Here is an 18,379-nt window from a genome sequence, read left to right on the forward strand (position 1 = left end):
TCGTGATATGGTGCTGTATTTCCCGAATCTGGCACCCTGCAGTTTATGATTGTTGCCCTCTTTTCTTCTCTTGAGACAATTGGCATTACCTCCTATTCACATTTCTATAATTGCTTACAGACCTTTCAAGTCCAAGGAATGCCGGATATCCTGTGAGTTAGTTCAAGGGAAAGGGCTTCGAATGCAAAAGATTAACCAAGCTTGAATCTAAGTAGGTTTTTTTTTTTATGAGCAAGTTGGGGCTAGGCAGAGCCCTACTAGTTTATTCCAAAAAGAATTGTGTACAAAATGGTAATTACACTTGATGCCACCAATCTGGAGGGTGGTCTTTCCACAACTTTTCCACTCCTGTCCTGGCCATTTTAACTAAGGACTTGACCGAAATATGTTTTAGCTTTTTTAATAATATCCAAACAAAAAAAGAAAAAAAGATTATTAAAATAAAAGATTAAAATTATTCTCTCTCCCAGGCACCCATGCTAATTTCAAGATGAATGAACAAGCCAACCCTGAGGAAAATGAGCAAATTGTAGACGAACATATTATTATGCCATCTCCATCTACAGTTTCTTTTTACCAAGATTGAACTCAGACAACCTTTTAGGGGTTTGAAAACGAAAAAGAAACAAAAAAAGTACAAAACTGTGATATCTCTGGACCAGTTGAAAAGAAAAACATCAATTACAGAAATTGAATTTGCACCATTCCTGGAAGCCAAGACAAATATGATAAAAGAACAGATCAAGCCAAAATGCCCCATGATATAGGAATCTCAGCACAAGGTAACACCCTTTCTGAGCTGGATCTATCATGAGCTCCACCTCCAAATAGAAATGATTTTCTCAAGCCCTATATAACATATCTATTTCATTCCCTTGGCCTGAATAAGAGGAAACATCGAGCATTCCATAATACACACCATGAGTGGCAACGGGACGGAGTTAACCAATAATCACCAGGCAAGCAGGCAAATGAAAGAACATTGAATAACCCAACTTCACTGCCTCAAGAACTTGAGCGGAACTCCGTGACATGTATTCCATCTATACATATTCTGCCAAGTGCTTAAACCGAGTCTCCCATGTTAACACCTTCAATATAGATATAAATCAGCTGGAAGATAAAGCTACTGATGTCTTGTATTGGAACTGCGCAAGGTAACACCATGCAAGAACTTGGTGTAACCAAGAAAACTAAGCTTGCCATCGGAATGTCTAATCCAATCACCGAGAATTGCATGAGCAGCAGGGCCAAGGTTCATTTCCTGGAGAAGAAGCTTTTTGTTACTCAAACAAGAGCCATTAGATTTAAAGTGGATTGTTCTGCCATTAACAGATTTATTGCTTACCCTAGCCAATTCGTCAACTGAGATTGCTCGGTTGCCATGTTCTTCAAAATACTGAAATGCCGTGCTTGCAATCTGTTCCCAACCTTCAAGAGCTTCCAGTTGATATATGCTTATTGCAGCAGCACAGAACTCGTCAAAGTCCATCCTTCTTGAGGACAGATGTTCCATCTAGGAAACAAAACAAAGATGAAGATAATATTTGGCAAAAGTAGGAAAAAATGCCAAGTTAAGCTAAATACAGATGCAAGCAATCTCCTTGTCAGTTTTCATGAAGTGAAGCAACAAATACTAACATGAAGTGAACTGCATACTAAACTGCAACAGAAACTAATGTAACGATTTGGCTATGATAGAGTACCAGGATTTCCTTTGCTTCCAAAGCAACCCTCTTTGGAGCTAGAAATTCCATGCATGATGAACTCAGAAAGCTATTTCCTTTGCTTCCAAAGCAACTCTATTTTGAGCTAGAAGTTTCATGCATGATAAATTCAGGAAGCTTTCCAATGTCTTTGATTATTCTAACATGTGCTACTTGAGGACCTTATCTTCACTGGAAGAAGCTGAACAATCCACCAGCAGCAGGACAATAAAGTGCATGTGTTGCAAGTGAGCAAGGAAAATCAATAAGTTAATCAATTTAACATCCTATCTCGTTGATGAGATGCATGACTCATTAGCAAACCCTTACTACTTTTGTACGTCTAAGGATTGCTGCTCATTAGGACTATGTGTAGTTTAGTTTCCAAATAGTGTTGTTTCAGGCTGGGATCACGCAAGTGATGATGTGTGACTTGATTGGTTCACTGTGACTCAGATATTTCTTTCTTCTGTTTATGTCTAATACAAAATGCATTAGAATATAGAAAACACATGCTATCGGTATAAGAAAAGGGGGTGATATAGGAAATGGATAGAGCAAAAACAGAAAAACAAAATTATCTAAAAAATGGAAAAACAAATACTGCATAAAAGGAAAATTGAGCTCAACTGTAAAATTGTTGTCACAGGGATTCGGCCAGCCGGGTTCCGCACCTGCGTCGACGCGACGCGTGCGGGTGCCGCACCTGGTGCGGTCAACCGGACCCTAGGTGCGGTCAATGCACCTAAGGTCATTTGTGTCCAATTTTTGGACAAAAAAAAATGCCCGATGAAAAGGGCTGAGGGGAGGAGGATTAGGGCAATTTTTTTTTTGCCCTAATCCTCCTGAGTTTTCTTCCTGAAGCCAACGCCCACGCCGACTCCTTCCGACCACTCCTCAGTTATCAGGTACGTCTCTCACTCTCACTCTCACTCACGAGCTCTTCGTCACTCTCACAATCTCTCTTCTCTCACTCTCAGTCGCTCTCTCTCTCACTGTCTCTCTTCTCTCCATCACTCTCACTGTCTCTCTCTCTCACTCTCATTTTCAATAATGTTATTTGGAGGTTTTGAGCATTCCAAAAAAATTTCAATAATGATATTTGGGGGTTTTGGGCTTTCCGAAATTTCTCGATGAATTGATGATGCTATATCATGTAATCGTGCGTGCGTGAAAGAGGCTGAACTCTGCATTTGCTAATGCTGTGATTTGGTTTTTTTATGATTGATTTATGTGTTTTTGTTGTTGGCTATCGAGTTGTTAACATTGATAGTTAAGTAGAAAAAAAATTTGTGTATACACAATTTGTTTAGACGTTTTCCTTGAAATAAAATATTTTTTATTAGATTCCTTTAAGTGTTATTGTTTTCCTAGTACTTGGCGTCAAACTGATTATCTGTGGAGTTCAATTTTGACATCATCTAATGTTTGGCAGTGATCCTATGTCCTTCCTAGTGAATGGTTTGATTTTAAAAAATTTGTTTTTTTTGCAAATCTGATTTTTTTTTTCAATCCTATTGAGACACATATCTAAAATTTTGTTTGTCCATTCTTTGTCATCTGAATGCAAGAAAGTTTGTTTATTGTGAATATGCTTAGAAGATACCGCAATAGTGCATGTTTCATTCTATGTTTTTATATTATTGTTGCAGACTTGCAGTCTTGAATGTGCATTGAAAAATCAGAATGAATGTGAATTTGTCCAACTGATTCACAATTTTTTATATTAGCCTTGGTAATGCCTGTTAAAACTGACTTTCATTACTTTGAAGTTTGCACTCAATGTGGTTTTTACTCTTTTCTATTTCTCACATATCTTTGTTTTCAGTTGTCGTATACCGATTCCTGCTTTGCACTCAATATTATAAATCTTGATTGTGTGCATAATTGATTGATTTTAATATAAGTTATTACTTTTTTTGTGTTTTCAGAACAAAAATGACGGATAAAGGGAAATGACTTGCATCATCCTCGGCTCCACATGTGAGTTCTATTGCCAGTGTTGTTGATAGTTGTAGTGGGAGTGATGATGTGGAGCCACTATGGGTTCATGTAGATAAGCTTGCAAAAACTGGAGGAGGTGGTGGAAATAAGAGATTTCGATGCAGGCTCATTTGTTGAAGATACCAGGACATGGCATTTCAGAATGCAGAAGAGTTGTTGAGACAATGCGAAAACAATACAAGAAAATACAAGAAGAATATGAGAAGAGGAAGACAATGAGTGATTCTTGTGCAATTAGTGTATTATTTTTAAGCCACCAAGAAGATGCTAAAAAAAGTGAATGTAGAAAGTAGAGGAACGATACAAGCATCATTCAATACATATGGAAGGGAGAATATGAATAGAAAAGTAGCGAGGTGTTTTTATTCTAGTGCACTCTCATTTAATGCCGCTAGAAATCCTTATTGGAATGATTTAGTTACTTCTTTGACAAATTATAATTTGAGTGGTTATGTACCTCCGAACTCAAAAAACTACGAACCACACTTCTTGTAGAAGAGAGGGCAAATGTTGAGAGATTGCTAGAAATTAAAAAATATTCATGGGAGCAAAATAGAGTTTCTATTGTTTCTGATGGGTGGACAGATATTCAAAGACGTCCATTAATCAATTTCATTGCTTTTTCGCTTAGTGGCCCAGTATTCTTGAAAGCAGTTGATGCATCTGAGGAATATAAAAATGTTGATTATTTGAAAGGGTTGTTTATAAAAGTAATAAAAGAAGTGGGTGATCATAAAGTAGTACAAATCATCATAGACAACGCTCCAGTTTATAAAAGTACAACATTGAGTTTGGAGGGTGAGTATCCTCATATTTTTTGGATTCTCTGTGTAGCACACAACTTGAATCTGGCCCTCAAGAGCATCTGCAACCTTAAAGAAGAAGAAAATTCACAACATATGCTCTATATTCATGGATTGAAGAATTAGAAAAAAATGACAAAAACATTAAGAATTTTGTTATTAACCATCATCATGCTAATGCTATATTTAATAGGCATTCTGACATAAATTTGTTGAAGGTCACTGAAACACGTTTTGCGTCCATCATTATGATGGTAAAGGAGATTAAGGAAGTGAAGAATGCTTTGGTTAGCATGTGACTGATGAGAATTGAACATTCTATCGTGTTGATGATAATGCCAAGACTCAAGAAATTAAGAAATTTATTGTTGATGATGAGTTTTGAGACAGAGTCATATATTTCCTTTAATTTACTCAACTTATTTGGGAAATGTTGAGAGAAGTTGATAAAGATGAACTCATGCTTCACAAAGTTTATGAAATGTGGGATAATATGCTTGAAAAAATTCAAATTGTAGTTTTCAAGCATGAACGAAAAAATCATGCATTGGATGATTCAGAAAATTTTAATCATATTCATTCAGTTTTAGTCAGAAGATGGGATAAGAGCAACACTCATTTGCATTGCATGACACATTCTTTTAATTTAAAATATTATGCAAAAAAGTGGTACAAAGGTGGTATTAGTGGTGTCCCTCCAAATTTAGACCCAGAGTTATCAAGGCATAGAAATATGTGCATAACAAAACTTTTTTTGATAATTACATATTCTAAATCAAGTCACACAAGAGTTAAGAAAATTTGCATCTTCAAGATTATATGAACATGCATTACTCGCGAGAAAGGAGGATAATATAGATCATATTATATGGTGGTCAACATTTGGATCAGAAACACCTCTTCTCCAACGTCTTACATTGAAATTGTTATCCCAGCCTGCTAGTTTATCATGTTGTGAAATAAATTGGAGCACATATTCTCAAATCCACAACATGAAGAAAAACAAACTCATTAGCAAGCGTGCAGAGGATTTAGTATATGTTCATTCAAATCTTCGACTAATTTCGTGAACCAATGATGAATACAAGTACTAATTTGTTCACTTAGTTATTTAACTATTTCTTAGTTTTTCATTTAAATGTACTTGTATTTAACATTTTTAAATTGGGTTTGTAATGCAGACAAGGATCATCCAAATTCTGAGATGTAAACTCATAAGAGTGTGACTTAGAGGGAGAGCATGATTTCAACATTACAAACATGGATTTATCTGAGCCCAGTCTTCCTTCTTACGATGCATTTGATGATGAAGAAGAAAATTATTAGTATCTATTACCTCATCGTCATATACGTTGTCTAGGATATACTTTTAGTATTAATTATGCATTTTTTGTTTCTTTTGTTAGTACTGCTTTACTTATTTGATTGTTTTTATAATTGTGGTGTTGGTTTTTTATGATGTAGAATAAAATTGTAGATTGTTAATTTGATTTATTGCATGATGAATTGATTTGATGATATTGTGTAAACTCCGCCTATGTATAACTGTTTAGTTATACACTGCCAGTCCCAAGCCCGGATAAAGGAGGAGGGTTGCGGTAGGCCAGTGACAACCAACATAAAAACTTAGTCATACCTTGTGAATATGAACCAATATGAGAATTTCGTTGGGGTGTTCCCTACTAAGCGACGCGTTATACTCTATAGGCCCAAAGGCAATGATAAATGGGCAAGGGTTGCTAGGTCGTCGCCTGGAAGCGACGCGTCACACCGGCGCCCGGGTGTGGTGTTAAATAGGCAAGGGTTCCCTCACTTTATTGGACGGGTGGGGGTAAAGAAGTTAGTCCAAGACCATAAAATTAGGTTAGCCACTTGGAACATAGGGTCTTTAACTGGTAAGTTGGTAAAGTTAGTAGATGTTATGTGTAGGAGAAAGATTGATATTTTATGTCTACAGGAGACCAAATGGGTAGGTGAGAAAGCAAAAGTGATAGAACCTTGGGGATATAAGATTTGGTATACAAGAATAAATAGGAATAAAAATGGAGTAGGGATTGTTATGAGTCGTGAGTTTATAGATAATGTAGTTGAGGTCCGTATGAAGGATGATAGGATTTTACTTATTAAATTAGTATTAGGTACGGATATTATTAATATTATTAGTGTTTATGCACCTCAAGTAGGTTTAGATGATTCCATTAAGCGTCAATTTTAGAAAGATTTAGATGGAGTAGTACAAGAGATATCTTATGGAAAAAAGCTTTTCATCGGCGGTGACCTTAATAGACATGTAGGCATTAGTAGGGATGAATTTGAGAGTACCCATGGAGGCTATGGTATAAGAGAAAGAAACGAAAGTGGAGAAAGGATTTTAGATTTTGGTTTGTCCTATGATATGATCTTAGCAAACACTTGGTTTAGGAAGAGGGAGTCTCACCTAGTAACATTTAAAAGTGGGGTTAATACGAGTCAGATAGATTTTTTCCTAATTAGAAAAAGAGATAGGGGTTGTTGCATCGATTGTAAGGTTATATCGGGAGAAAGTGTAGCTACACAACATAGAGTCTTAATTTTAGATCTTAAAATTAGACAATGCCGCAAAAGGGATAGACGTAGGATAGATCCTAGAATTAAGTGGTGGGCACTGAAAGGAGCTAAACAAGGTATGTTTGTAGAGCAGATAGTTAAGGAAGCTTATTGGTATCTCGAGGAGGATTCAGAATCAAAGTGGAATAAGATAGCGAGGGGCATGAGAAAGGTGGCTAAGGAGGTATTGGGTGAGTCTAAAGGCGGTGCACCGCTAGGTAAGGATACATCATGGTGGAACGAGGATGTGAAATTAACTATTAAGGTTAAAAGAGAGTGTTATAGAAATCTAAGTAAGAGTCGTGATAATGGAAATTTGGAGAAGTATATGATAAAAAAGAAAGAAGCTAAAAAAATAGTTTGAAACGGGATAGATAAGGTATATAAGGCGGTTTATGACAAGTTGGATACCAAAGAGAGCGAGAAGGATATTTATAGGCTTGCAAAGATGAGAGATAGGAAATTGAGGGATCTGGGTATGGTTAGATGTATCAAAGATGAAACATAAAGGGTTTTAGTCAAAGATGAGGAGATTAAGGAGAGATGGAAAGATTATTTTGATAAGCTATTTAATGGAAGTCATGTTCAGGATCTTGGAGACTTCTCCATTCCTTTTCATGAGATGAATTGTGACTTCATGCACAAGATTCAAAAGAAAGAAATTGCAAAGGCTTTGAAGAAAATGAAATCAAGAAGGGCAGTTGACCCAAATGATATACCTATCGAGGCTTGGAAATGCTTGAGAGAGAAAGGTTTAGAATGGTTGAAAAATCTTTTTAACAAGATTTGGCGGACAAATAAGATGCCTAATGAGTGAAAGAAGAGTACTTTGGTGCCTCTATATAAGAATAAGGGTGATATACAAGATTGAACAAACTATCATGCTATAAAACTCATGAGTCATACTATGAAACTTTGGGAGAGGGTGATTGAGTCTAGGTTGAGGAAGATTGTCATGATATCAGAGAATCAATTTGGTTTTATGCTTGGAAGACCAACTATGGAAGCTATACATCTTCTTAGACAACTTATTGAGAGATATAGAGAGAGGAACAAAGATTTGCATATGGTTTTTATTGATTTGGAGAAGGCATACGATAGAGTACCTAGGGACGTTCTCTGGTGGACAATGATGAAGAAAGGTATTTCTCTCAAGTACATTAGTATAATTAAAGATATGTATGAAGTAGTAGTAACCAATGTCCGCACTTGTGGAAGGGTGACAACCAATTTTCCTATAACAGTTGGGTTACATCAAGGATCTGCTTTAAGCCCTTTCCTATTTGCTATAGTGATGGATGAGCTTACGAGATCAATTCAAAAAAATGTGTCATGGTATATGTTGTTTGTTGATGATATTGTTTTGATTGATGAGTCTAGAGCTGGGGTTAATGCTAAGTTAAAATTATGGAGACAGACATTGGAAGCAAGAGGTTTTAAGTTGAGTAAGAGTAAGACAGAATATATGGAATGTCAGTTTAGTAAGCAACGAAGTAGTGATGGGAGTGTAGTGAAGCTTGGTGAGCAAGAAATACCGGTGGATGATTGTTTCAAATATTTGGGATCTATCATTCAAAAGTATGGAGAAATTGATGGAGATGTAAATCATAGGATAAAGGTTGGGTGGATGAAATGGAAAAGTGCAACTGGAGTGTTGTGTGATCGTAGAATGCCATTGAGGTTGACGGGAAAGTTGTATAGGACGACTATTAGGCCCGCTTTATTATATGGTACGAAATGTTGGGCTACCAAGAGACATCATATTCAAAAAATGAGTGTAGCTGAGATGCGTATGCTTAGATGGATGTGTGGAAATACAATAAAAGATAAGATTCAGAACGAAGAGATACGTAAGAAGGTAGGCATTGCACCCATTGAAAATAATATGAGAGAGAATCGTTTACGGTGGTTTGGACATATTCGGCGAAGGCCTAATGATGCTCCAGTTAGAAGGATGGAGAAATGGGAAAATATATTAGTTAAAAGAGTTTGGGGTAGGCCTAGGAAGACATGGATGGAGATGATAGGAAAGAATATGAATGCTTTGAACCTCACCATGGACATGGCATTGGATAAAAATGATTGGAGGAGAAGGATTCATGTGGAAGACCCAGAATGATTTTCTTTTTTGGTTCATATCGCCGACCCCAATTGTTTTGGGATGAAGGCGTAGTTGTTGTTGTTGCTAATGTTGTTAATTGTTAAAACTTGAAAAATTATATATATATATATATATATATATATATATATATATATATATATATATATATATATATATATTTGCCATACCCCCGCACCCGCACCCATGTGATATAGGAGTTCAGTTATTTCAATATACCAATACCACTGTCACATCCTATGTCACCTAGATACGGGTGCGAGTGCGGGTACGGGTACAGGTACAACACGGCAATTCCAAAAAAATGTGGGTATGGGGACACGTCTAAATATATACTGAAAATATATATTATATATTGAAAATATAATAGATAATATAATATAATACAGGACACGACAAATACTGTGTCCAATACCAGTACCCGTGTTGACACAAATATAATAGGACACGGCAGGTAACAGTAGCATTGTCAACACGTGTCGAGATGGGTACAACACCCTAAGTGCCGTGTCGCGGTATCATAGGTCACATTTGTAGGGCTGGAAGCATAAAGTATCCATGTCCACATAGGTGAATTCGGATTGGGTCAGACCCAGTCCAAATCTGATATCCAGTCTCATTTTTTCTTTTTTTCAAGTTAGTTTTTCTCAACTTTTTACTTATAACCCTTGTTTTCTATAATATAAAATTATATAATATAACATTTTCCCTTATAAATCATATTTTTCATTTATGTATTATTTTTATTATATATATAGAGAGAAAATTTGGTGTTGTACCCTCCATACACGCACATGCACCCATATCCGTACCTATGTGAATAGTCATACCATGTTGACATAGGCCCTGTTGGAAGTACCCATGTTACATAGAGCAGAGATAGTTCTTATTTAATAGTATCAGGACAACATCACACTGCAAACATGAAAGGCACCTTAAAACAGAAATCGGCTTTGCTTATGTTCAAACGCCCAGTTCTTGGTTAAACAATGGCAGCCATTTGCATTACAAAACACAACTAAGAACAAATTGTAGACATTGGTGAAAACTCAAGAGTAGCAGGATTAGATACTTTTGGACTCCTAATAATAAATCTTTTACATGCACCCCCAATTAGATCAACTATACTGGGAATATGTAATAAAAGGATTGATTATGCATAAAAGTGAGTCGGTGCGCTCAAGAGGTCCACAATGCTTTCCCTTATAATATTAGGAATTTGGATATGGTTCAACATAGCATTCGTTGGACTGTAAGCACAAAGAACTTCTAAAAACAAGGCCTAAGTCATATGAGAAATGAGTTCTGTAATGTACATTGTTCAATATCTCAAGCACTCTCGACTCCTTCATGGCATCAGTAGCGTTTTTTACAAGAGCCTGCATGTTTTCCAAAAGTTAAAAAAGCATGATTACATTTTGCACAGTAGTCAAATATGCATCACAATGAGTTCCAATGCCCTTTCGCTATGTAAAGTTGATGGTCTCAGTCATAGTTTTTAAATGCAGTATAAAATCACAATTACAAACCAAGCGGAAGTTGTCAAGAGAAATCCATCCATCTCGATTTGGTTCCAAGAGCTTAAATTGAGACCTAAGGTAGAATAGTTCATCCTCCGTCAGAGCTCTTGACAATGCCTACAGCAGTATGTGCACATATTCAGAAATACAAATAAGTCCAAGAGAAAGGAGTCCATGAGAGTGACTAATGTTACAGATAAACTTTAAGAGAATTCTCAAAAAGCAACACAAATGACTCTTTGACGAAGAACTAAGAAGAAAAAAGGTCAACTTAAGAGAAATTGATAATAGTCATTGGCAGCAAAGGCAAGCTAAGCAATTCAGTGATTTAAGTATTTGAAGCACTCTGGGTTTTCTGTAAAATAATCAGCATCTAAAGACAAGAATCCTGTTCCCTGATTATTCAAGGTAAAAGAGGAGCAATAATATGTATTTGCATGTTATATATATATATATATATATATATATATATATATATTAACGTATGGATTTAATTATGAAGCTATTTACTGCTCTTCAACAGCAGTGTTTTCTTGGTTCTAAGTCTTAAAGCATAAGAGCTTCAAGTCATGATTGTTTATACTTTATACTCTTAACATAACTGCTATACTTACCCTGCACAAATTTCAATGATATATTTCTTACATATGCCAAACATAATCATGTATATTTGAAGATTATTCTGAATGTAACTCATTTTCTGGAGCTCCAGAGCAGCTAAAATGAGGGAAAAGTATTTCCCTAATTTTGTAATTAAACTTTCTGCCTGTTACATGAAATTCAAAAGGAAACACTAAGAGAAAAAACTGGCAGCAAACTTTAGAAAATAAAAAAACAAAGATCAAGAAGTGGCTGCACAAGACACCACTAACATGTGAAATGTGCATATTCAGGACAAATTGTCATCATGCTGCAGTTGAACAGAAGACAACCCTGAGAAAAAACATCTAGCCCCCCTGGCATCTTCCTCTTCATTCACAAGAGGGCAGCTTTGCTGATACCAGCAAATAGGCCAAACAACCAACAACCTATGTCACACAGACACTTCATTTAGTATGTTGATCTTGTGTTGATACGATATGACACTCGGGCAAGCCAGGACACTTCATGGACCCGGTCAAACCTCTTGAGGAAGCTATGCAGCATAAAAAATGTATTTGTATGCCAGAAATACCTTATCATGGTGAAGACAGGCCTGTAACTTGTATTAGTAAGTTCTACTATAATCAGTAGATGACCATAAATTTTGACTGCACAAGATACATAGGAAAAGAGGGCATTCATAGTGCAAAAAATCTGTTCAACAGTAGCAGACTACATTAGGAGGCCCACCCACCCATCTGTATGGAAGGTTGTTTTCTAAACAAACTCACATCTGAGTAGTAGGGGTGATCTACAATTCAATAGAATGAGTGTTGAATTAAATGGCCTGTAACTTGTATTAGTAAGTTCTACTATAATCAGCGATGACCATAAATTTTGACTGATAATGCTGCACAAGATACATAGGAAAAGAGGGCATTCATAGTGCAAAAAATCTATTCAAAAGTAGCTGACTACATTAGGAGGCCCACCCACCCATCTGTATGGAAGGTTGTTTTCTAAACAAACTCACATCTGAGTAGTAGGGGTGCATTTACAATTCAATAGAATGAGTGTTGCATTAAATGAAAATAAGTTCAAGATTTCTAATTGGAAGGTCTCAATACTGAAATATAAAGAGGAAAGGGATGATATTATTCAGCACAAAATTAAGAAATTAAACCAATAATCAGATTCCATCCATTATATTGCACTGTCCATCTTGAAAATCCAAACACCAGAGAGAATCCATGGACTGACTGCATATAACAGTCCTCATCTTTCCCCTTTACCTTGGACATGGCCCAAGGGGAGCCAGAGTTGCCAAACTCCAGGCAGTAAGACTAACCCCAACACTACATTCAAGTTCATACAAGTGAGCAGTAAGGCTACCTAGTTGAAGAGTAAATATACAGGCAATTTCGCAAGTAGCAAAGACAAAGTGAAACAAATTAGATGACAAAGAGAGAGGGAGATCACCTTTAAAGCTGCTTGTTTGAGTGGACTTGAATGAACATATGATTTAACCAACTTATAAATTAATATATCCAAAGGAACCGGCCGACTATCCACTAGAAGCCATGGGTGTGCTGCCAACATAAAAATGGTGATATGCCTTACCAAATCAATCATACCGAATAGTAGACAGGCAACTGGAAATTTAAAATTGAGAAGGAAAACATAAACCAATACGTAAGTTAAAGAAGACTTCAAAATTAGGAGTGCTGCTTCCAATGATTATGAATAGGTTCGTTCATAGTATCACATTCAAGAAAGGCAGTAAACATACTCAAAGCTTGTGCAGCAGTCATTCTTTTACGGTGGTCCTTATTGAGCAGCCTCTTCACAAAATCTTTTGCTTCAGGAGATACTGAAGGCCATGGCGCATCATCAAAGTTAGGATCTGCCCTAAGGACAGAACGAAATATTCCAGACTCTGTCCTTGCCCAGAAAGGTCTGCTACCACATAATAAAATGTATGTTATAACACCTATGCTCCAAATATCTGCTTCCATGCTATACGATCTATGAAGGACTTCAGGAGCAACATAATATGCACTGCCAACAATATCATTCAATCTTTCATCTGCATAAAACAAAGGCTTGTACTTTTAGCTAGAATGAAATTGTAATCAATAGCATGGTCGCCAATAAAGAGAGAGAGTGAGAGCATTACGTTATTTCAAACATACAATTGCAAATTGCTCAAGAAGTCTCAACTATTACCTGGTCTAATGAAGTCTGAAAGCCCAAAATCGATAATCTTCATTGGTGCACCTTCATCTCTAGTGGTGAAAAGAAAGTTCTGTTCCAGAATGTTAGTGTCAATGTGCGAAGAAATGAACATTTATACACATGCAGGGAATAAAATCAGATTTTCAAAGTTGAAATACCCTTCGAGTTGGAAAATGAACAGATGAAAATGAGAATTCATACTTGAGAAGCAAGGTTATGAAGTAATATTCAAACCTCTGGCTTCAAGTCACGGTGCACAACACCTTCAAGGTGGCAAAAAGCTACAACACTTAAGATTTGTACAACTATCGCTTTTGCATCTTCTTCAGTATATCTCCCCCCTCTAAAGAACCATAACACATGAAAGATACATCAAGATAAATTTCTTAATTGTGACATATTCCACATTGTAAACATCCAACAAAAAAAGTACAAACCTAGATAGGATCCTGTCTAAAAGCTCTCCACCCTCACATAATCTGAAAATAAAATATGTTTGGTTAATTTTAGAGAACAGCACAACCATGTGGTGCCATAATGACAAGTCTAAAATGGAACTTCATATATAAACTGATTGGCATATCCCTAACTAATTTGTGCTTTTCAAATGCCATAACATAAATTCGTAAAGAAAAATGATAATGACAACTTGAGAGAAACCACAAAGTTTAAGGTGGAGAATGACAGAATATGGCACATAAAAAATAAATCTGAAGAATAGAAACAGCTGCAGATAAGGCTAAAAAAAGCACAAGCAATTACGACCAAAGTAAAACAAAATTAAGAAAGAGATTCAGAAGAAATAATCAAGGAAAAGACCATATGCTTTTAGGAAACTCAAGACAAGGTAAGAGAGCATACTCCATGATAATGTACACATTATTGGCATCTTCACAAGCATCATAGAATTTGACCAAATGTTTATGCCCAGATAGAGATTTTAATATCTTCACCTCCCGGCGAACATCTTCAATTGAAATTGCAGTAGTCATCTGCCAAATAGGAAGAAATGTCAAACACATTCTTCATTATAACATAAATGCTCATCCAATATAAGGAAACAAGTCCTGCTCTCCACTAAGAGAAAAGGAAAACAGTCTTGGAAACAAATATTGTTAAAAAGGGAAGTAAAATAAATAAAAAATCAAGTAATTATTTCTGGAGATAACAAGCAAGCCAGAATATCAGATGCAGCACCTTTAGTATGCACAGAAAACCTACTATTTAAGGAGCAATCCTTGATTGTAGGGCCGTAGATGGCTCAGATACAGCATGCCTAAGTCGGGCCTGATTGCAGCATCTTTTACCCTTCGTGTAGATATGAAGAGCATGACCAAGTCCAACCTAACTGGGTAAATCCCAGTTTGTCTCAAAATGTTCAGGTAAAGCTGTTGGACTCAAAGCAAATCAATGGACCTACAAAGTCCCCTCGTTATCACTCACTGTGAGCTAAATCCTAGCAACAACATGAGCAAGCATTTTGATGCGACGCCTTCCAAATGCAACATAAAGTTTTCTAGCCAAAAAATGCATCAATGGAAAAGACCTTATCTAATGAAGAAGGCAAATTAATATGACTGAATCCAATATCTCTGACATTATGTATCATAGAACGGTTGAAAATTGTGAGATTAGTAAGAGTGCATACATGGATCTACATTCAGATATCAAAATATAGTTTTTTTTTCATGTAAATGAGTTTAGGTAATGCATGCTATTGCGAAAATTACCGACAAAAACAGTTGAAGATCAATACTATTGCTCCCCTGGTGATTACAAGCTAAAAACTAGTAGAAACACTCTCAAAGCATCTCGAACGACCGAAAAAACAGTCAAAAGAACTCCATACGTTATCAATAAAAGACTCTAAGCAAAGTTTTTAAGAGCTTCACGCCGTCGATCGATAAAAAATTCGAAGTACAAGTTCACCACCAGAGGAGAAGAATCATGATCCCGAAGAAATTAGGGAAGAAAAAAACTCCCACGACGAAAGAAGATTCCGTATCGATTGAATCCCTCCCTAGTTTCCTAAATTTCAATCACAGCAGCAACTCGATTGCTGCCGCGAACAAAAGAAACTCCTCTCCCCTCCCTAGTTTCCTAAATTTCAATCACAGCAGCAACTCGATTGCTGCCGCGAACAAAAGAAACTCCTCTCTCTCTCTCTCTCTCTCTCTCTCTCTCTCTCTCTCTCTCTCTCTCTCTCTCTCTCTCTCTCTCTCTCTCTCTCTCTCTCTCTTCAGTGAGATCCAAAAATTTGAACAGAAACAGAAGCTATCGCTATCGTGAATGAATCAATTTCTTCGGAATCTGCCGTAGTTAAGACAGAAAGAATCGGAGGCAAACCTTTGCCTTCGAGATGATCTTCACGGCGACGAGTTGGCCCTTGATCTCGCCCTTCCGAGCCCTAGCGGAGCAGGTGTGACCGAAATGGCCCCTCCCGACCTCCTTCCCGAGTTCGTACTTCGCCGCGAAGCTCTTGCTGTAGCCGAAGCTCTTGTCCAGCGGCCGCTCCGCCTCGCCGCCGTCCTCCGGGATCGGCCCTTCCTTCGGCTTCGCCGGCCCCTGCCGCTTCGCCAGCGACGCCTTGATATGCTTCGCCGGCGACGGCGGAGGAAACGGCCGCCGGAAGAACCTCCGCGGCGTCGACGACCTCGCCGGCGACGGCGTCACCCCGGCCGGCAGCGAGCTGGCGGGGGTGGCACCAGAGCTCGGCAGGGGGCTAGCCGCCGGGTAAGGGCTGGGCCATGGGCTGGCGGACGACGAGTGCACCGGAGTCGAACTCCGGACGGCGGCGACTCCGGACGCCGGCTGATCACCGGCATAGTCGTCGACGGCGATGTTCTTCCCGTAACACTGTCCCATTCCTCCGGGGCGGTCAGAGGCACATAATTGATCGGAGTTCGCGGGAGATTGCTCGGATTACGGCTAACCGCGGAAAACGTGAAAAACGAAGAATGGAGTATGAAGAAGAGGAATCGCGTCAGATTGTTAAAAAAGACGCCAAAAAGGAATCGAGGGTTCCAATGGAACCTTGCTAGTCGAGAGAGAGAGAGAGGTGCCGACGCGGAGGTCGGGAGTTTCGGTGCGGGAAGATCTGGAGCGCACGATTATCACAGCTACCGTTGGGAAAGCGGGCGGTTATCATTATTGTTGTTCTTTGGGCGACTACGCGGAGCGCGTGGGCTCATCATGGGTTGGTGCAAGTGGGTTGGTGGGGGGGCAAAGAGACCCGGACCCGGCAACAACCTTGGCTCACGGGTCGCGGACTCGGTCAAACCCCACACACCCTCCTTTCCTTGATCGTGCATCCACTTAATGCCTCGGTTCTTAACCCCTTTTTGCTTTTTTCTTCACATCCTTCAAAGAGATTTGACTGGACCGGCTCGAGCCGGGCTGGGTCTTGTCGGGTCGTATCCTGGTAAAGGAGTATTAACTATTTATTACTGAGTATTAGCGTTATACTTTGTTTATCTCTCTTTATGTTTTTTTAAACTAAGTGAAGCAGGTGACTCAAAAAAAGTCAAAAGCTTCTCACTAAACCGATGGCTTGGTCTTGGTCTTGGTCAAGGGGTGAGGTTACCAATTTTGTATGGGCTTCTAGAGATTGACATTTGGATGTAAGAAGGAAAAGTGATTCATGGTACACGAATTTTAGGCTAACGTTCGTTATTAATTTTGACAACTCAAATAATTATTTTTTTCTTTAATACGTGACTAATTCAGATTTATAATAAATTTTTGTTTAGTTTAAATTATGTTTGTATCACAAAAACCAATTCCTTGTTCTGAAACTGTTAGTGGTTTTTGTCATACTCGAATCTGTCTCTCTCAGCCCCCAAGGGGATGGGGGCCTAGGCGCAGGCGGTCTAGGTTCAAATCTCATGCGCGTCACCCTTTGCGTAAGCCAAAGCGGCCAAGAGGTAAGCTCACGAAGTTTTACGCTGTCAGGACAGTGATCATAAATACGGCAGGCAGAGTTAACGCGGTTAAGCCTATGATCCTGCGGACTGTTTCTTCATGTAAATATCAAAAAAAAAAAAATCTCTCTCTTCATTTTTAAAGGGTATTGTGTTCTAATAATACAACCAATCAATGATTCCTAACCATATGGGTGCATTTAATGCATTGAGATCACATACCATGGCCTTGGCCCTGCAAGTGAAAAAACAACATTTATGCGGATATCTTTTGTGAGATACGACTAAGAAAATTATTTTTATATGCATGAAGTATGAGTTCACATTTTTTGGTGGGCCCACAGTCTGGGATTATTAAAACCAGGATATGTCCAGATCCTTGTCTTTAATTGCATGCCATTTTCTATGTTTGAAAATTTCAGTTTTCACCCAAAAGGAAGATCAGAAAATATAGATGCGTGTAGGAATTTGATCCCTAATAATGTGATGGATGATACTGGTTGATTATTCAGAGAAGATGACTGTTCTAAAACGACTTTGTTATTCAGAGAAGAAAAAAACAGAGCAAGATGCTGACATTCATGGGTTGACTTTAGGGGTGTCAACGGTTGGGTTGGGTTGGGTTAGGTTGGGATACAGGTGGAACCAGACCTTACCCCGATTTTTGTTTTTGGGTACTGTATCACGTTCGGATTCGGTCTAATCAGATCCATCATAAGAGATATATCATACTTGGACCTCATAAGAACTACATGAACCCAGACCTGGGCCATACCCAGTAAAATAATAATTTTTATATTAAAAAATTACTGCTCTTAATTGAAACTTGAATCGGGCTCGGGTCTGGTATAACATTTCACAAACTATACCCGGCTCCATGTATTAATAATAGGACCTTCAGGTC

General features: G+C 38.0%; 1 protein-coding gene across 2 annotated transcripts; it reads right to left on the reverse strand.

The window, feature by feature from the left end:
- Positions 1-519: 519 nt before the first annotated feature.
- On the reverse strand, positions 520-16,546 carry LOC149836287 (CDPK-related kinase 3-like). Of its 2 annotated transcripts, XM_090009109.1 has the most exons (11): positions 15,902-16,546; positions 14,417-14,547; positions 13,993-14,034; positions 13,790-13,898; positions 13,547-13,625; positions 13,110-13,406; positions 12,800-12,909; positions 10,748-10,855; positions 10,535-10,597; positions 1,349-1,516; positions 520-1,264 (listed from the first exon to the last, which is right to left on the reverse strand). In XM_090009109.1, exons 1-11 carry the CDS (start codon positions 16,418-16,420, stop codon positions 1,127-1,129), a joined length of 1,764 nt encoding a protein of 587 aa, XP_089865235.1. In that variant the 5' UTR covers positions 16,421-16,546; the 3' UTR covers positions 520-1,126. The 2 variants fall into 2 exon arrangements, with proteins under 2 accessions (XP_089865235.1, XP_089865236.1); XM_090009110.1 differs by lacking the exons at positions 10,535-10,597; positions 10,748-10,855 and having other exon boundaries at positions 876-1,264.
- Positions 16,547-18,379: the final 1,833 nt, after the last annotated feature.

This window comes from Nuphar pumila, chromosome 6 (assembly GCF_984573655.1).
Source record: "Nuphar pumila chromosome 6, dmNupPumi1.hap1.1, whole genome shotgun sequence".
Taxonomy (NCBI): domain Eukaryota; kingdom Viridiplantae; phylum Streptophyta; class Magnoliopsida; order Nymphaeales; family Nymphaeaceae; genus Nuphar; species Nuphar pumila.